A 21,053-nucleotide genomic window follows, 5' to 3' on the forward strand; every position below is an offset into this window, starting at 1 on the left:
GTTATCTGATGCTGGACTTGTCACGGAACCTCGTACATCTAAGATGGTTGCTGAAACTCGTTGATTTTAGAGCAGCTGGTGAATTGAGTTGGGGGTCTGTCATGTTGGCAACATTATATCGGGAGATGTGCGGGGCGACGCGACCGAGTAAAGCGAAAATCGAAGGTTGCCTGTCACTACTGCAGTCATGGGCACGGTTTCGCTTTCCATTTTTATGTCCTCGAGTAGACCACCCATATACATTCCCACTCATAATGAGGTAAATTTTATATTAGATTTTACAATTATTACGTAGATTTTTAAAAATAATAGTATGCTAAAAAGTTTATTTAATTAGGTGGAACTATCCGGCAAGTTATGCTCGATTACCTACCCCTATTGAAGATATACGGCTTCTATTAGACCAACGGTCGGAAGCACAAGTAAGTATTAAATAAAATAGATATTTTCATAATGAGATAGTCGATTGGTATTTAGTATTTAGTACATAACTAATATTTCCATCATGGTCATATAGTTTGAATGGACACCATACGAGGATCCGGCAATTCGGGCAGCAATTCCGGATGAGTAGTTCCAAAATCCAAACGGTTGGCATGTGAAAGTCCCATTGGTCAACTTTACGAATGTGGAGATGCACTAGTCGGACAGAGTATTACGACAATTTGGATTTCGACAACCGATTTCCGTGGCACCTGAGGTGTTGGATGATCATCACAAAATCGACCTACGGCAATTGCATACGGATTAACCGAGATTCTGGTCACACTACATCCAAATATGGGAAGATCGGTATGACTATATACCTACTCCGGAACCAATCATCGTTCCAGAATTAGCATGCATGCCGGAATACATGCCGTGGTTTAGGATTAATGGGAAGCAGTATTTACTCTCGCCAGAGGAGAGGCAGCGACAATTGCGTGTCCAAAGGGAACGACGTGGCCCTTTAAATCTAAGAAGAAGGGACGACGACGCAGGCCCATCAACGAGGCCCAGAAATTCACCCGGCCCATCATCAGTGCCCATAACTTTATCAAGCCCAGCAACAGCACCGACACAGTCACCCGACCCAGTAGTTCAACCGACGATACCCACGACACAGCCTTTTCAGATGATGCCAGGTGCGTATCCTAGCCCTTTTATGTATCCTAACCCTTATATGTTTCCTTTTTCTAGTCCTATGGCAGGTTGGAGTCAATGGCCTGGTTCATCTTCATTTTCGACTACGCCGATTGGACCGTTGATGTATAGGCCATCGTCGCAGGAGGGATCACAAGAATGGCCGTCGTGGAGCTCTTCTTTTTACCAAATGCCATCACCGTATGGGTTTCAAACACCTTCGCCGTTCGTGATGCAAACACCTCCACATTCACTATTCTATCAAGGTGGCTCATCATCCCAACACCGACAACCAGATCCCCTACCGAATGAACCAGAATCCCCACCGGAGCAACCACAACCCCCGCCGAAAGCTGGACAAAGAAGGAATCCAGCGCGTAACCGTCGACGACCACAATGTGGCACTGAATCCGGCGGGCACGGAGATTGATTTTTATTTTAAAATATTTGTACAAAATAATTTATATTAATGTAATAAAATATAAAATAGTTTAATTTGAGTATTTTGATATTATTTGATGTAATAAAATACAAAATAGTTAATATTCTTAATAATAAAAATTATTTTAAATAATTCAATTACTCACGTAACTCTAAACCCTAATTTAATTGATTTTTTTATTAAAAAACCATAAACACAAAACCTAATCCAATTTTGAAAAAATTATAATTAATTTAATTAATAAACCCTAAACCCTAATCCCTTATTCGTTTAATTTTTCTCCAAAATCCTAAAAATCCTAAACCCTAACCCTAACCCTAAAAACCCAAAACCTAACGTGGGAGAAACGGGCAAAACGCATCCCCTGGGGAGCACTTATGTGGCAGCAAAACGCGCCTTTAAGAGAGCGATTTATGTCCACATAGGCAAAGCATGCCCTCAGGGACGCGTTTTTCTGCCACGTCCCCTGACATCACACTGACGTGGACGCGCTTTCGGGGAAAAGGGCCATTCCGATAAATAATAAAATACCGGGAACATTTCGGTAAATTTAAAAAAAGAGAGCTTTTAATGGTGTTTTGCCCCTGAACTTCCCTTTTAATCCCTTATAATAAATCTAATCTATAATTTAGTCCCTTTCTTTTCAATTGGTCAATCAAATAAAAATAAGATGAATCTTATGAAGAACCGAGGGGAAAGCTTTCACTAGAACCACTAGATCATAAAAGGAAGACATTATTTCGTCTTTTCCGTTAAATCATTTAAGTGTATTTAAATTTTATTTAATCTTTAAATAAATTGATTAAATCGCTAATATATTTGAAATTTTTATTAAAATTTTAAAATTACTGAAATACTTATAAAATAAATTATTGATATATTTTTGTCTGAATGTCTTAAATATTATTTTGTATGAATGTCTTAACACTATTTTTAACCTTACAGTCTATCCAAACAAATCTAAAAACTAAAATAATGAAATTCCATGCATTGGATTAGATTTATTTTTCATTTTGGATTTGGTTATGGCGGAATGATTCCAAAAATAAGAATTTAATTACCACTCTGAGCAACCAAGGGAATCTGCAACTTACTGATATGATAATAAATGATGATGTAGGAAAAATATAAGGTAATTTCATTGGAAAATTCCCTTGCTTCAAATAACAGGTCAAAAGATGACTTTTAAGTTGGAAAAAGAAAAAGAGATGACTTTAAAAATAAGTTTGTTACTTTGATTAAACAATTTGACACATTGCCTGAGGTCAGAAATATGACCTAAAGTATTAAAGAAATAGAGATTAACATAATACTCAACCAAAATAGAGATCATAAGAATATAAGAAATTCCTGGAAAGTTTAAAAACTCAGACTCAAAAACAATTCACTTGTTTGATGGAACTTTCGTCTTAAAGGTTTAGCTCAATCCAGCTAGAATTTAAAGCTTAAAGGATTACTCATAGCTAGAGAAGACCAAAATACTTAACCCTAATCAGATATTGCAATACAAATCGAAAGAAATCAGGCTTGATGAGAGTATCCTGCCAGTAAAGATGCACAACGCTCTTCTCATCGAGTAATTTCCGAAAAATGTTGCATACGTAACTGTGATGTTTGTTTTGACGTCAAAGGGGCAAAATTAAAACCCCATCCGTAACAAAATTGATCTTAGGCTCCTTTTGAGAGCCTAGACGGCAAAACACCCACCACATTGGGGGTGCAGTTATACAGGTGTATGTAAGAAGAAGACATGTATTGTGACAACAGTAATGTTTCCCTACACATATCCGTTTGGTCTCTCTCCACTCTGTGCGGATCTCTTCTGCATGCTTGCTTCATAATGTTGAATAGCAGCATCTAGAGCCTGCACAAGTCACATTCAACAGGAGCAAACTTCAGAAAATAGTTCAACCTAATTAACCAACTTTGATTAATGATATGCCCTAATAGGCATTGCTCGCTGGCTCCGGAATGTATAGGAGCTGATTTCATCCCATAGGACACGAGTCATGGCTGCACCTGCATGTGCTGCTAATAACATCTGCTCATGAGGCTAATGGAATTAGAATGACCCGATCCAAAACCAGCATATGCAAGCCAGTAGTTTAACTTCGGAGGCCACAGTTCACAAGAATAAGTGAAACTACTACTGCCTAGCAGTTTAACTCATGTACTTCCTCTGAATTCTCCCTTTCATTTTTCCGGACTTGAACTAAGAATTAAGAAAAGTTCACACCTGATGCATTGGACGAACAAGGAGGGAAACCTGATGCCGAAGCTCTGATGGGACAGATCCCTTAATCTCCTGGAATTTTATGGCAGACTTATAAATTATTAAAATTAAGTGTATCCAAAAAAGAGGTAAAGCCAAAGCATCTTCAACAAATCATTCTAAGAAATTATGCTTCAGCATCACTTAAGCCAGGAAGATAAGAGAAGGGTACAGGAGGTAAATTAGACAAAATAACTGCAGAAAGGGTAGAATTGGAAAGTTGAGTGAAGAAACTTCTTCAGTTTTTTTTTTTTGACATTTACCTCTAGCTGTGGATAGATATTTGACATGGCATCCTTTAATCTGTTTACCTGCATACAGTTACCGAATGAACAACAATTCAGAATGACGATTTATGAAAAGAAAAAATTTATAATCAAGAAAGTCAATCACATTGAGATTAACATTCAGAATGCAATCCTTTCATTTACAGTCGTCATCAGCTTTCAGGACACTGTTAATAACAGATAAATACACAGCATTTCTGAAAACAAAAAATGTCTAAGAAAAAAAAAAAGACAGATTTTCCCTGTAAATACTCAAAAACAGCCTAGCTTCTTGTTTGAAGAAATGGTTCTTTTGTAACAATTTTTTTCCTTCTCTCTGACTCTGTGGGTGTCTATCATTATATGCAGGACAGAAGGAGAGAGTTGAGGACTAACACAACCAGTTGAAATTTTATTTAAAACTTGAATTTTCATCCATTGAGAGCAAACATAATCAACCTTAATTAATAAGGTACTCAGCCAGCTCCAGGCTTTTTTATAACAATAAGTGCAGCATTTACCTTCGCATAGAGGTAAGTGGTGGTGATAGGATATGATGCCCAAAAATGTTTGAGTAGTTCAAGGATTGATGTCCAATGCTGGAAACATTCAGAAGTTCTCTATAAGCAAACCAAAGTCTAGAAATAAAATTATCAAATTAAGCAAAATAAAGATGCACAGCCATAAGGGTTAAGGCAGAACAGGTAATGCTCCAAAATCCATTGTATAAAATGCAACTATATCAAGTACACTAGCAAAGAAATCTCACATGCAATAGCTCCTCCTTAGTTTTCCTCGGTAGTCTATCCAGAACACTCTCTTGAGGATTTTTCCCAATATGATATTTGGTGTTGGAGATACTATTGGTCAAAGCATCAAAAACCTGTATGATAAAGTTTCACTGTTAGTTCTTATATCCACCACTTTCCATTATGAACAAGCACCATGAAAATATTGCTGTTACTTGATGAGCAACTTCAGGTTTGACAATAGGCTCCTTCAACCCCATAGCTTTAATCGATGAGATGGACTCCCTTAAAGAACCATACACCTCCTGGGTGCTCAAACCACATTTTATTTGTTCAATTCCACCAAGTGCATCTCCAGAAGTTCTAAGTGCATTAGCTTGTTGAGAGTCAAAATAATCCCGAGGGTCCTGGTTTTGGGCACACACAAATAAGGTATCTACAGAAAAGCATCTATTAAAACCACTTGATCACAGGAGTCACCTTAATGCAAAGCGGTGCTAGTGGAAGAGTATTTGGTCCCTGAAGATCTTCTATTTCAGTCATCCTTGATAACCTATCTAACCTCTCACGGCTTATATCCCCATCGGACTCTCCCTTATTTGATGATTCTAATGCAAAGATCAAACGTAAATACCCATTCTACAGCATAAAACCACAGTTGTAAAATAAATTAGGAGAAAACCAAAACGAACTCTGTTTTGACTGAGCAAGTGCTTCTGCTACAGCCTTCGTGTCTTCCAACTCCACATCTACATTCAAATTCATAGAACAGATGCAATCCAATGAGACATGTATGTTTTCGAAAAGAAAAACTGGGCGTCAAGTATCACAAAGCCATTACTAAACCAATATACATATGTGCAAGAAAAAAATAAATAATAAATAAATTATGTAGTGGTAAATAAATTCAAGGGAAAGCCTTTACCTACAGCTCTTCCCTCAAGAACAACCGCAGCATGCCGGTTAATATCCTGGGATAGAGATCTTTTGTATAGCTCATTTTGTGATTCTGTCATTTCCTTATTACCTTCACGAAAGATCCCATGATCCTGCAGGTTAAGAAACATAAACAGATATATTTTTTATTTTCCCTAAAGTTAAGACTGTAGAATTCATCCATTACAAACCTCAAACAAACATACATGACCCAGGGGTCAAACTTGATAAATGAAACCAAAAAATTCACTTTTATCTTCAAATTATCAAAAAGCAAACCTCCAAAAAGCAGTTACAAAATGAATTAATTCACTTAAGTGATAGCATCAAACAAACCGGAAGATGTGTATAATCATCACCCTCATCAGCCTCCATGTCCAGAGTTGGGTCAACCCGCCGGATCTGCAAAGAACACATTATACAAAAGGGTAAAGACCATCCTCATTCATAGCATTATTCACAGGAGAGAAAAAAAGAAAAATCAACAGCGAACGAGATATCCCAGTTAGGAGATTATGTTTACTAGGTATTTTATGACTTTGATTGTAATGTTTATAACTATCAAGGCTATTCAAGGTTACTTTGAGGTTATAATTAGTTTTTCTTTTTTAAATTTTACTAGGGTTTTGAGGTAATTGTAAGTACCTATGTTATTTTAGTTTCAATTGGGTTTTGCAAACCTAGCCGTTCATGCATCCGCAACATATTCATGTAACTTTTCAATTCCATGGTCAAGTTTAAAGAGTTATATATTTATACAAATTTTGACATATTAGTACATTTGTGTCACTTTTTCGTGTCATGTCATGTTTTAGTTATTTTTTCAATATCGTGTTCATGTCGTGTCCAATTTACCAGGTCAAGGTTTTGGATATTGAACATTGAATTATTGAGATTTCCCACTAAAGGTTCTATCTGGTTCTCTTCCTAAGTTCTGTTTCTCCTTCAATCTCTTCTGTTTCCCTCTAATTGCTTCTATCTATTTCTGATTTTCTCTCTTGATTTCCATATTCTATCTGTTCCTCCTACTTGTCTACATCAAGGATTATTCCAGTTTTAAGGGGGCCGGGGGGGTGGAGAAAGAACAAATAGCACCTTCTTCTGCGCCTCACTTGCCAGTATGTCATCCTGCTTTAGAAATACAGCAAGTTCCTCATCTTCAGCAGCCTCTGCTGCAGCAGCAATACTGTTTTTCGTACTATGTAGGTATTCTGCTCTAAAATATTTTGTCCAGAAAGTCCTTTCTGACATCTATAAACCCAAAAAAAAAACAGACGGTAGGGCATACAGAAAACATGCAGAATGAATCATACTTAATGGTCATCTTCAAATAGCCAATATAACAATAGGGTCATTGTTTACAGGCCAACTGCTAGAAGAAAAGAATTGTTTCAATGCTCCAGGTACCTTGTTAGGAACATAACTTAAGAATGCACGGTGAACAGCTGGCTTCTCGGCAAATATCTGTCACATATCATCAAGCATTGGTTATACTTACCAAGTCTGACAGCCAAAGACTAATGATTAAACTAATATTTTACATTTGCATATATAGTAGAAACAAAATTTAAGAAACAAGATAAGTTTAAATAGGTTCTTCGCATTAACTAAATATAATGAAAGAAAGAAAAATGAAAAAGATACCATACTTGAAGAATGACCTCTGGTGTCAAATTAAATGTGACTTTGTTTGTCTGCATAACAGCAGGACAAAGATAATATAAATCTTCTGTGTCCAACTTACTTCGAAAATGACGTTAAATAAACTAATATATGGTAATTGATCTTGTGAGTGAGACATAGGCACCTGGGATGGGAAAGATGTAAGCAAGTATGCAATCGTTAGTGAGAGTGAAAGAGAGAAAGGTTGTACCCGACCATCAGTTGATGGTTTGATGTCAGAAATCATTGCACTTTTGAAACCCAGCCGCTGTTTTGTCTTTTTGCTAACCTCTCTATCCAACAACTTCTGCAATTTATGCAGAGGAAGATTTTAATATTTATTCCAATTTAACAGTATCCACATAAGAAAACAAAGGCCTAATGTGCAGTTAACCTTTCGTGTTGCCCAAAACTCAGTTTCTGTGAGGACACCACTTAGCACAAATTGCTTGTGAAGTTTCTGCAGTTCACTGAGAAGAGGAAATGTCATTTAGTAAGTTCTTATCAGCTCAGGAAGTTCCATACAGTAGCAAAGAACCCAGCCAAGCAGCGGTAGAGACTTTCAAGCAAAAGAAGAGCCAATGACATATAATAAGAAAATGTTTAAAACACACATCCAGTTAAGAATTTTATTTTACATGTGAATCTGCTCAGAATACTTAAGTAGTTGTCACAACGCAACTCACATGATCATTACCTTATTTATCCTATTAGGCTTAAATGATGTAGATATACATATAAAAGGCTATTATGTATGACATCCTGTGTCCATTTCAAACTAACATATTTTACGTTCCACTAATCATGCATAAGAACAAAGGAAAACTTTTGTTGATAAAATTTTCATATTTACAAAGATACAAAATGACATATCTCCTAAAAAGACACAAGGAGATTATTTCAGAGCAAACTTACTATCAACACCTTGTGATTTGTTTTAACTCCCTCTAGAAGTTATGGTTTACAATTTATCTAATATCAACATGACTTACATTTTTACAAACCACAGCCCGACTAAAAGTTCCCTTATCTATCTGAAATCCTTCCAAGCAAAAACTTAATCCTGTAAACCACCACTATGTTAATTACTTCCCCTTGCAGCATGTTTCTTTCCTATTTTCCTTCTCACCTTAAACTTTTTCTTATGTTTTCTTAAGTAAGCCTCTTCAAATCCTCAAGCCAACCCAGTTGGCATTCACAACACAAACTGGTATGACACAAAAAGGTAAATTTACCTATCTTCCTGTAACTCAAGTCGCAGCTAAAATAAGCCTCTCAAAACCCTCAAGCCAGCCCAGTTGGCATTCACAAAACAAACTGCCATGACACCAAAAGGTAAATTTACCTATCTTCCTGTAATAACTTAATTCGCAGCTCCATTTCAGCGGCACTGAGTTGCTCATCAGGATATGCAACAGTAGGTTTTTCAGAAACTTCTCCACCCTTTGCAAGAACTTTTCCTATTCATGATAAACAAACATCACATCTTGAAACAAGTGTGCTAAAACTTCAATTAATACAATGTAACATGCAAAGCGTAGAAGAGTGAAAATAAAGGAGAAGAGAAAAGGGGATGTTTTAAGTTTTGACTTAAAACCACCTCAGGCCCATAAGGGCTAACGAAGGAAATTAAACAGAATTATACACTTGTTAAGAGAAGCGAAAAGAATCTTTAATGCCTAAAATCAAAAGCAAGAACAAGCTAACACCATTGATTAGCCATTCATGTTAATAAGGAGGAATAGAAAAGGAAAAATCCTTCTCAAACAATTTACCAAAAAAAAAATTTAAAAATTCAAAAACACGCATGACAACTGCCAAGAACAAGGAAAAACATGAAAGCAAATCCTTAATCAAATCCTAGAACCATATTGTGCCAAACTCATTTGACTTGAACATGTAACTTACCCACAAAATCTCGACATTCTTGGAGATCTGAATAATTTTCGAACTCAAAGATGAAACTCCCATTCTGAAAACAACACATAAAGAAAATTTCAACATATCATTGATCCATTAAAAAAGCATTTGGATTCAATCTAAATAAAGACTAAAATAAATCAATAACCAAAACAATGATTATCCAACCCGATACGAAACATATATTTAATCAACATAAACAAAGATACCTGATTGTTAGTAAGATTAAGCCATGGCGGCTTATTTGATCCTTCCTTCGTATGCTTTTGGCCTGCAAATTTCACCATTTAAGCAGCATCATTTAGACAGTACGATAGCGTGCATTCATACCAAATTACACACAGCAATTTACCTTTAATGTATCGAAACTCCACATCAAGCTTTCCAGCTGATTTAGGATTATGAGGCACAAATAAAATTTTCTCAAAGGTCTGTACAAAGCAAAGTTACTTAGATAATTATTTCTTCGAATCATTCAATAATTATTCAACCATTACAACATAAAAATACATATATTAATACAACAAAATACACCACGAACTTAAACTTTTTATCCTATATAATCCCAAAAAAGTGAAAATAAAATTTAAAAATATCTATCAGTAAATACAATGCGTATAAATTTCAAATTTCATAAAAAAAGAATATGAATTCTAAACATCAGTTCATTATTCTTTTTCAACATTAACAAATTTGAAATCCAGGAAATAAATTCAATAAAAATAAACAAAGTAAAATGAGTACCATTCTAAGAGTACCGGGAGTTCCTGGATCCTTGATTGTGGTCTTATACTTAGCTCGCTTAGTCACGTGAGTGCTCGCCATCTTCGATTAATTAGGACAACAATTTACCAAAAATTTAAAAAATATATTATTGATGAAAGAAAATCAAATAATTAAGCTTTACAGTTTTGTTTATATTGTAGTTAGAGAAAGAGAGAAGGGATCGAGCAGGCAGAGTGAGGAAGAGGCGACTGAAAACTGAAAAGCGAAAGATCAACCCAGAAATCCAACAAAGGAAGCATCGGAACCTGGGAGAGACAATTATTGAGAGAAAATAAACTTCAAAGAGAAAAACAATCAAAACTGGGCTGTATAATTGGATTGTTGAGTTTCAGGCTCAAATATATGATTCAAAATTGGGCTTCTTTTAAACCGTTGGGTCCTCAGACAAACACTGCTTTTGAATTTGATTCGAAGCCCAAAAGTTATAAAATGCAAATTGAGAGTCTACTAGACCTATAAAAACAAATATCGATGATCCAAAACCAATGTTAAGTAATTCAGTTTTTATTCATTATAAATATCTTTTTTAAATCGAATTATTTTAATTTATTCAATTTTCGATTTTGAGTATTCAAATCGAATAAATTAATTAAGCATAATATAAAATTAACTCAAATAAAAAACTTTCCAACTTAATAATTTATAAATTAATTTAATCTAGAATTAAATATTCAAATATAAAAATATCAATTAAAATATACAAAATTATTCCATGAAATCATCACTTTAAAATACGAAATGTCCTAATTTAGTTATTTTAAAAAGAAATTATTAATTTAGTCACTTCAAATAAAATAATTATTCAAATTAGTCACTTTCATTAAAATCTTCTGTTTTCTACTAATAAATTGTTGCGCATTAGCTAATTGAGTGATGACACGTGGTATTTTTTTATTAATTTTTAACCTAAATTTAGGGATCTATCTATAATTAGTCCAAACACTTTTTTTTAAGTTACTTGAAAGAAATCACATTGGTTTCTATGTTGCGTGTCTTGTAGCTTATTTCTTTTCCATGCTGCTGCTATTGTTGTTGCTTTGTATGTTATCTAATTTAGGGTGAGTTTGGATGAGCGGTGCGTTTACCTGCGGTTAGTGTAAAAATAACGGTGGCGGTAAGATTAAATACTATAGCGATACTGTAACGTGAGACACAAAAAGTAAGCAAAACGCACCACACCGCACCTAATCGTCCATCCAAACTCACCCTTAGTTGATTTGAGAAGATCAAGCTCTTCAGACCACCAGCGGAAATTGGTGACTGTCATCGGAGGCAGAGCAACAAAACTAAGCGCTATCCGCTTTTCCACCAAAAATTTCAGAATGTTTAGAAGAACATGTCTTTTAATTGGAAATAGATTAAGATTTGTATTAATGTTCAGACATCACATGTGAAAAAGGAAGGGAAAAGAATAAGCTTAGGCACTCCCAGGAATGGAAAATCCAAGGTTCTTGATCCAGCATTTTCTGCCTTTTTAGTTCAACTTCCTTGCAAATATCAAAAGTAAGATTTTCATCGTATTGATTTTTTAAATATATTTATGGTCTTCCTTTCCACAGTATTAATTTTAACTTTTAATTTTAGAATTCCCTTTTTATTTTTAATTGTTTTATTAACATATGTAGATTCAACTTTGCTCACTGTTATATACCATTTTTTATATTTTGAGTAAGAATTGTATTTATTTTTTATTTCAATACCCATAAATTGGAGATTTGTAATTTTTTTTTTGACATATGCAAAGACAATAAAGAACTTGTGAATTTAACGTTCCACAATTCATTTCTAATGTCCAAGGTGAATTAAGGATCCCGGAAGAAGTTGAAATCTTGATTAAAGGAAAAGCAAGAATATTAATAAGCATTTTTTAAATTAAGGGTAAGTTTAAGAATGCTTCTCAAAAATATTTTTAGAACAAAAGTATTCTTAAACAAGCTGCTACTTTTTAAAAGAAAAAAATGTTTCTTCCAAATTAAAAATTAGCTCAAAAATATTTTTTTTTCAAAAGTTGAAAATTTTAGTCTTTACCCAGAATGTTTTTTTTCTCCCAAAAATATTTTTAAAAAGCACTCCTAAATTAGGCCTAAGAGAATTTCCAGACTTAAAATTATTAAAAGAGCGAATAGACATGAGAGAAAAAAAGTATAGAAGATATTGCACAGATTTGCTGGAAAGTCTAATGGCAAGGACTTTTACCATTACGGGCTACTTGAAGCCACCTGTCATGTGAATGTTGGCAAATAGAGAAAGATGAATTTGATCATCCAGTCCCTCTAACGAGTGCTCAATGGATACCCATTTTGTTTGCATTTGCTTGATTTCTTTTATGATTTTTCGGTTGTTTCTAGTGATTTTGGCTTGATTTCACATTTTATAAGGTGATCTAAGTGTTATTTACAAATTGAAAAAGATTGGGATGGAGGTTTTAGTATATGGCCGCATGCAATCAAAGGAATAAGCCCCCAAGATGATGAGAGGAAGCCTAATACTTAAGAAATTCAAAAATCCTGTGTAGAATTCCAGTTCAGTGTTTTGACTAGATCTCAAACTCCAAAACTTGATTTTATACATATGATAAATATTGATTTCATAATTTATCTGGCTTATGAAGAAAACAAAGGCCCGAAATGACAAGAATAAAAAATATGAGCGGCAAGTCCCGAATTCTATTTTAACTCATTATAGGAATTTTATCATTTCTGCCCATTTTTTGCGATTTCACCCTTCAAACATATTCTTATGATCAAAATCATGGGTGGCCACCTTCTGGCTTAACTATTTTATTCTCTTAGGTTTTTAATAGTTTTCTCTTCTTCTTTTTTTTTGGTAGAAAAGGACAAGATTAAGCTATTACATTAGATAAAACCATAATCAATAGTAAATAGACATGTTGCAATCTCTTCCCAACAAATTCATGACCGAAGCTGGTGGGGATCTAAATAAATGTATCAAAGAGCTACATGTATCAGCACATTTCGTCATGTGATCAACAACACCATTAAAAGTTCTCAGGATATGTCGGATACGAATCTCCCATTTCCGACGCAAAACTTGATGTAACAGCCGTAGTTCCATTAAACTACTACTAGTTTCTCCACCAGACAAAAGTAATTCAACCAACAAAGCATTATCACACATAACTTTATTGAAACCCTTTTGTCCCAAGCTAAGAATAATCCTTCCAACATCGCTCTTGTTTCAACTTTAAAGACTGACTCGTTACCGAAACTCATCACGTAGCCCCATAACCAATTTGCATTTGAATCTCTAAGAACACCCCCAATAGAATCCCTTCGTTCCAAATTCGACACAGCTCCATCTAAATTGAGTTTTTCCAATCCGTTACAGGAGGAGTCCAACTTAAAAGACTCCTCATGGTCCCCAAGGATTTCATTTGCACATCTAAATCCCGATAACTCCTAGCCTACATGTAGCCGATATCCATAATAGAGCCGATATTCCTGTGACTATTAAAGAACACACACTCATTTCTACTATTCCAAAGTAGCCAACACAAGATTAAAAACAGTGTTTGCCACTCCATTCATTCACAGTGAAGATTACCTTTATCCTGCAAGTTCCAAACTAACCATTCCTTCATTGACAAAGAAAAGAAAATATTATGGGCTTGTCGAGAAACCATTATTCCCTATATAGTCTTAGCAAAAGCGCAATCTCGAAAAGCATGAATCCCTGTCTCTAAACTATCAGTACACAAAGGAAAAAGACCATCATTTATCATATGCCTACGTCTTCTCTCATTATTTGTCAATAATCTATCATGCCATAAAAGCCATAAGAAAACACGTACCCTTTAAGGCGCAAGAACTCTCTAAATCATCTTCCAAACAACAGCATCATCAGAAACTTGACTAAAGATAAATATTCTTATAAATTGTAGATGATAAGAAACCATCCTGTTTCATCCATTTCCAAGCCAAGTAATCTTGTCCTACAACATCAGATGAGGGTATGATCACTGTGATCTGTTGAATAATGGGGCGTGGAACGAGATTAGTAAGACGATCTCAATCCCAAAAACCATTCTCAGTCACCAAGTCACAAATGCACAATGTGTTGTCAGGTAGATCTGATCCTCCAAGAATATCTCGCAAGGGACCCATCTGCCTAACCTATACATCATTCCAAAAATTCGTCATACGACCATCGCCAATTGACCAAAAAAATTACCCACAACTTCTAGCCAAACTCGTGTTAGTGGCTTCCAAATGAATGAACAGTTGCGTCGAGAGATAGAGTTTAGAAAGCGCCCATTGTACATTATATATCTTCCTTAACACCCGAACCCATAGAGACTCGGTATTCACAAGCGGACAGTAACCAAGCTTTATTAAAAAAATCTTGTTCTGATTACATAACTTCCGCAAACCCAGTCCACCACTATCCAAAGGCCGACAACAATCTTCCCAAGAAAGAACGACAATTTTCCTTGTATTATTAGTTGCTCCCTAGATGAAATTACAAGCAAGTCTCTCAATTTCATTGCATACAGAAAAAGGCACTCGAATAGTAAACATAAAATAGTTGGGAATGGCAAGAAGAACTGACCGAACCAAAGTTATTTGTCCTGCTAGCGAAAGTTTCCTCACATCCCATCCAGATAGTTTTTGCCTAACCTTGCTTACAATAAAGTCGAAAGTATGCACAATAACTCTGTTATGAAATAATGGCATGCCAAGGTAACATCTAAGATCATCCACTCGGTTGAATCCCATACTCTCTCAAATCACCTAAATAACCAAACTAGGAGTATTAGGGAGAAAAACATCTTCGACTTGGACTTCTTAACCTTCTATCCATAAAAGTAACAGAAAGTTTCCAGTATACTACTCACCATAATAACTTGATCCCTACTAGCTTCACAGAATAACATAAGGTCATCGGTAAAGAAAATATGAGACAAGGTGGGCCCTCTTCTTGAGAGGAACAAAGGCTTCCAACTCCCATTCACGGTCACCTCCTCAATAAGGTGCCCAAGCCTCTCCATACAAAGGACAAAAAGATAGGGCGATAAAGGGTCACCCTGCCTTATACCACGTGACGGTTGGAAAGCGTCAGTAAAAGTTCCATTCCATAAAACCTGGAGTGAAGTAGACGCAATGCAATATGACACTAATTAACTGCTGAGGAATTCCTGCCATTAACAAAGTATCTCGCAGGAATTCCCAGTTAATTCTATCATAAACCTTTTTGAGGGTCTATCTTTATGATCATACCATATTTTTTTCCTTGAAAATTCCTCAAAGAGTGCACCACTTCTTGCGCCACTATAATATTATCGACAATATCTCTACTTTGAATAAAGCTTGATTGGTTCTAACTTATCAATTTCACCATCAAAGGTCACAGTCTGTTAACAATAGTCTTCGTAAGAATCTTATACAACACTGAACACAAGCTTATAGGCCAAAATTGATTAGTTCTCTCTGGATTCGGTGTCTTTGGGATAAGAACTAGTAACGTTCTGTTCAATTTCGGATCCAACCATAGCCCACCCAAACTTTATCTAACAAAAGAACACACTGACAGTCCCACAATTTCCCATTAAGTTTGAAAGAAACTAGCCTAAAACCCATCCACACTAGAGGCTTTTAAAAGAGCCATACTAAACACTATTCTACGTACCTCCTCATCCAAAACCACTGAAATAAGAGTTATTGTCTCATCAAATGAAGGTACAGGAAATTTACCTCGACAAGGGAAAACACTACTAGTTACATAGTTCATGGTATAAAGTTCCTTAAAGAATTGCACCACGTACTATTTTAACACATCCTTCTCAAAACACCATTCATTATCCACCAGCAGACCCTCAACTTTTGTAACACCCCCTAACCCTAAATCGTCGCCGAAACAGGGTTATGAAGCATTACCAGACATATAGGATAACTTATAACTAATTCACAAATAAATAACATACATAGTTCTTATCCCAAAGACACCGAATCCAGAGAGAACTAATCAATACATCACCTAGATACAGAGATTAACCATCGAAACGTTAAAATTTCTTAACGAAACTTTAATACTACCCTAATGACACTCCGTAAATATTTATAAAAAATATTTATGGCTCAGTTTATAATATCAAGGTCTCAATACCTTGTTTTTGATCCAATTTACTTAATAATTTCTTTTAAATCACAAAATTCACTAATTCAAAAATATTTCTAAAATCACGCTTAACTTATAATTATTAATTAATAAATTTTTCTAACTTTTTCATCGAATTTAGTGATCTCAAATCACTGTTCTGACACTACTGAAAATTGAGCTGTTACAACTTTATTCCGCTTCCGTCGTGCCAGTGTACGACTATGAAAATAAAATGTATTCCTATTCCCATATTTTAACCATTTTGCTCTGGATTTTTGAAACCACAACAACTCCTCATGAGCTAAAACTTTCTCAATTTGTTGTCCAAATTTGTACTCCTGTCTATAAAATGATTAAGATGAGCGAACCTCAATGACTTTTCGAACCCTTTCCAGCTCAGAAATCAATTTTCTTTCGTGTACAAAAATATTCTCATAAACCTGTTTGTTCCATTCCTTAATAGATTCCTGGAAGCGTTCCAGATTATCTCCAATTGTTAACTCATTATTCCAACTCCTATTAACAATGTTGCCAAAATCCACATGAGGCATCCAACTAGCAAGACAACGGATATGCCTTAAACCTTTACTAACGCTCGACTTAAGAGAAATTAATATCAGTCTATGATTAGATGTTAGTCTGTGAAGGTTCCTCACTGAACATTCTAACGAAAAAGAATCCCACTTCGAACTACAGATAGCTCCATCAAGTCTCTGTGACAAACCCCCTACACTATGTAAACTTGGCACCACTAGCACCTAAGTCTCATAGAGCATTGTCGAATAAGAACTCTCTAAACCATTTGTAAGCTACTCGTGAAATAGAAGCCCCACCTTTTCTTTCACCTCCATCAAGAATAGAATTGAAATCACTGACAAGCATCCAAGGTCTCTCCACCGAAACAGCCAGAGCTCTGAGAAAATGCCACAACTCCCTTCTCTTCGCAGCATGAAGACTAGCATAGACAATAGAACGAAAGAAATGATCTGAGCTCATCGTACTACGGATTTTAACATGCACCACCTAATAATGTATATTCAAAATATCCATTATTACATCCTTATTTCAACAAAACTAAATTCCTCAGCAAAACCATTCGTTTCCACACTAAAAGAATTTGGATATCTAATTTTTGTAATAATACCATCAGTCCTAGCTCCACTAACCTGAGTTTCAAACAGATAAAACAAATCTGACGAAAACTCATTCTTGTATCATTTAACAAAACTGTAAAAATGAGAATGTCTCGCTCCTTGGCAATTCTAACAAATTATTTTAGTGTTCATAAAAAATAAGGAAATTTACAAGCCAAACCCAAAATAAGCCTACAATAAACTCTAATAAGTTACCTCAACACCATCAGTGTCATCCACAATCATACATTCCTTAACAACTTGAGAATCTGACACCATAACATCTTTGTTTGGATTCCTTTCGAGATCACAAACAAACTCTTCCATTGCTAATTGAAGATCAACCTATTGCTACTCCTAGATCCCGAGAGTCTTATTGGTTGGTTTCCCTCGTCGTTTATAGTGAGCAGTGTTAGCATGCAGTTGTTATGCTACGGGAAAGCTAGTTTTACCAAACATAAAAATACCATTCTCTTTGTCAATATTAACTCCTATTTTTTTTCTCCAAAATATGAACCGCTGCATGTTTCTCCTTATTTAAATTTGTCAAAATTTCCACTTTTTCTTTCACTATAGCTTTCCCTCTATTAATGGCACCTACCTGGGCTAATCTCGATCCATCATCAAAAGCACCCCGTCCAATATTCAAATTCATACCTAAGCTTCCATTATTGGGCTTCAAAACCTTCAAGGCCAACTTTGGCCCATTCCCCATCACCACTTTTTTCCCCTTATCCCTTAGCTTGGCTTGCTTCCATTTCGTCTCAATAATATATTTTTTCTGGAAACCCTAACCCCATATCCCCATCCCCATCAGCCTTTTCCTTAGTCACTACCTCATTACTCCCATTAACCTCGTTATTAAACACTGCGAAAATCTCTCCCTCACTAACCCCCAGCGCTACAAAGCGAGATACCCTAGCAAGACCCCTAAAACCATCGTTTTTTCCCTCACTGAAGCTTGACTACGCCCTCCCCGTCTCTCCACCACCATCCATGAACCATATGGTTCATCCTCTACATTCTTTTCAAGACTCGACTTCTCCATGACCAGTCGAGTGCAACCTGACTCCTCGACCGGTGGAGCTGTCGTAATTCTGGGACAAACGTCCACTGCATATCCATACATACCACATTGGAAACAGATATTTGCTAAAAATTCGTATTCAACAATTTGGAGACGACCATTAATTCGAACCTTTGACACCAACTGCTTCCTCAAATCAACACAGATTACCAGCTCCGCAAATCATCCCCTGCAAGCACAGTCCGTATGAACATCCAGCTTCACCACCGGACCAATTGTCTAACCAATCACCCTTAGGAGGCAATCCAAATTGTAACACCCCTTACCCGAGACCGTTTCAGGAGTCGAGCACGAGGCATTACTTAGCTTATCTTACCAATTCGGAGCATAAAAACTAGGTTTGAAAATTTATTTCATTATTCGCAGCAAATCTGTCCAATCGCGCAGCAGTTACTAAATTAATTATAACTTGAGCTACAGAACTCGAAATTTAATTCCGTAAATTTTCCCTGAAACTAGACTCATATATATACTCACCATAAAATTTTTAGAATTTTTGGTTCAGCAAATTAGTACAGTTTATTAGTTAAAGTCTCCCATGTTTCACCACCTGACTGCCCTGACCTCTAGTCACTAAAAATAAGTTTTCTCACTGTAGGATTTTGATATGAAGTTCTTACTTGTTTCTACAGAAAATAGACTCATTAAGAAATCTAAGCATGTAAATTTCAACTCATAACCATTTTTGTACAATTTGTAATTATTTTCTAAACTCAGAACAGGGGACTCCAAAAACAGTTCTGACCCTATCTTACTAAAATTCACATATCTTAAAATATAAATTTCCTTTTTCTACACCGTTATTTTTCCATGAAAATAGACTCAACAAGATTTAATTCCATATATCATTCACCCTCTAATTCATTTTATACTATCTTGGGTGATTTTTCAAATTCACGTCACTGTGCTGCCTGAATTCTGTTTCTTTGCAAAATTTTATCCTTTCATGATTTCCATGCATAATTTATCACCTAATCTTTCATAACAACAAACACCTTCATCCTTAATCATTTTAATAACCATACATCATCAAATACTTACACATCACTCATTAGCAAAATCATCATTACAAACATACAAAATAACTAAATCCCTATACATGCCATAACTCAAACGTGTTTCGATATAAAATACCGAGCAGTTGTAGTTGATAGTGTGGACGATCTCCGACTTCTTTAGGATCCTTGAAGTAGCTTTGCAATACTATAAGAGAAAGAGAAATAAAAGAAGTAAGCATAAAGCTTAGTAAGTTTACTAGCAAATAAATAACAATATTTAACTTAAATAATTAAACTCAATGTCTATATCTCTAGTTTACTCTTTAGTTAATCTCATACTAGTTCTCTTACTTGTTTACTTAGAATACTTGTGTGCATAACTTACTCAATCCTTGCTGCATCGTTGAACATCAATTGATAGTATAATAAGTTCTTAAGTCTTACAACTTACCTGAGCTTGCCATTTATGCTTTAAACTGAACTTTCATGAACATGATTCGTTTACAAGCCCGTTGAGCTACATTGGAATAATAAGGATACTCGGGTCTCTTCTGATAATAACATGCCAAAGCCATGTCCCAGACATGGTCTTACATGGGATGTTCTCGTGATGGTGCCCATGCCATGTCCCAGACATGGTCTTATAGGGGACCTCTCATCTCGGTGCCAACGCCATGTCCCAGACATGGTCTTACATGGGACCTCTCGTCTCGGTGCCCATGCCATGTCCCAGACATGGTCTTACAGGGGACCTCTCATGATCTTAAGGATGCCAATGCCATGTCCCAGACATGGTCTTACATGGGATCTCTTTACCCAAATGTCATGACATTCGTATCCAGTACCATCCTTATGTATCAACGGGACTTTTAAATTTTAATTCTCTATCATTTCATGCTTGGATCATCATCAAATAAATTCATAAAATAAATTCATAATTGCTGTAAATTAACAGCATTAATAATAAATATTGAAATATTGCATTTATTTACCGTAAACTTACCTCGGTACCAATTATAGCCAAATTCACCAACTTAGTCTTCAATTTTATTCTTCCCTTTGTCTAACCTCGAGTTTCGTACTTCTTGATCTAAAATAGTAAATTTAACTTATTTAATAATCACATTCATCAAAACAGCCCTCGACTCTAATTTTTTCAAAATTACAATTTTGCCCCTAAACTTTTACATAATTACATTTTTGCCCCAAGGCTCGGAAATTAAACTTCATCTCTTATTCTTATGTTTTATAACATTATGAACATTTTTCCCTTCTATGGAAACATCAAATTCCCACTCTAACATGTACTTATGAACATTAGGTATTTTTACCGATTATGTCGTTTTACTCGTTTTCACTTAAAATCGCTTAGCAAAAGTTGTTTAACATAATTTCTAGCTTCATAGTCTATCATAAAACATCAAAATAAACACTTTTCACCTATGGGTATTTTTCCAAATATAAACCCTAGGTTAAATTATTGCTAGAATAAGCTAAATTAAGCTACCGGGATCTCAAAAACGTAAAGAACATTAAAAACGGGGCTTGGGATCACTTACTATG

At 35.4% G+C, this 21,053-nt stretch overlaps 1 protein-coding gene across 1 annotated transcript; it reads right to left on the reverse strand.

Annotated features, from left to right (window-relative positions):
- Positions 1 to 2,937: 2,937 nt before the first annotated feature.
- On the reverse strand, positions 2,938 to 10,466 carry LOC107941978 (general transcription and DNA repair factor IIH subunit TFB1-1). Its single transcript, XM_016875614.2, has 20 exons — positions 10,114 to 10,466; positions 9,722 to 9,800; positions 9,579 to 9,640; positions 9,358 to 9,421; positions 8,795 to 8,909; positions 7,844 to 7,919; positions 7,661 to 7,756; positions 7,437 to 7,481; positions 7,195 to 7,251; positions 6,883 to 7,038; positions 6,124 to 6,189; positions 5,777 to 5,900; positions 5,544 to 5,600; positions 5,332 to 5,459; positions 5,067 to 5,258; positions 4,872 to 4,985; positions 4,624 to 4,701; positions 4,100 to 4,147; positions 3,801 to 3,869; positions 2,938 to 3,428 (listed from the first exon to the last, which is right to left on the reverse strand). Exons 1-20 carry the CDS (start codon positions 10,192 to 10,194, stop codon positions 3,342 to 3,344), a joined length of 1,794 nt encoding a protein of 597 aa, XP_016731103.1. The 5' UTR covers positions 10,195 to 10,466; the 3' UTR covers positions 2,938 to 3,341.
- Positions 10,467 to 21,053: the final 10,587 nt, after the last annotated feature.

This window comes from Gossypium hirsutum, chromosome D07, assembly GCF_007990345.1.
Source record: "Gossypium hirsutum isolate 1008001.06 chromosome D07, Gossypium_hirsutum_v2.1, whole genome shotgun sequence".
Lineage (NCBI taxonomy): Eukaryota > Viridiplantae > Streptophyta > Magnoliopsida > Malvales > Malvaceae > Gossypium > Gossypium hirsutum.

What these genes read in the sequence shown, in the direction of transcription:
- LOC107941978 (XM_016875614.2), bottom strand. Translation starts at nt 10,194, where the DNA reads ATGGCGAGCACTCACGTGACTAAGCGAGCTAAGTATAAGACCACAATC. An exon ending in AAGTTATTACAGGAAGATAG is followed by an intron (nt 7,920 to 8,794) that starts GTAAATTTACCT and finishes TCCTCTTCTCAG; the next exon opens with TGAACTGCAGAAACTTCACA. An exon ending in CCACTTACCTCTATGCGAAG is followed by an intron (nt 4,148 to 4,623) that starts GTAAATGCTGCA and finishes AACTGTATGCAG; the next exon opens with GTAAACAGATTAAAGGATGC.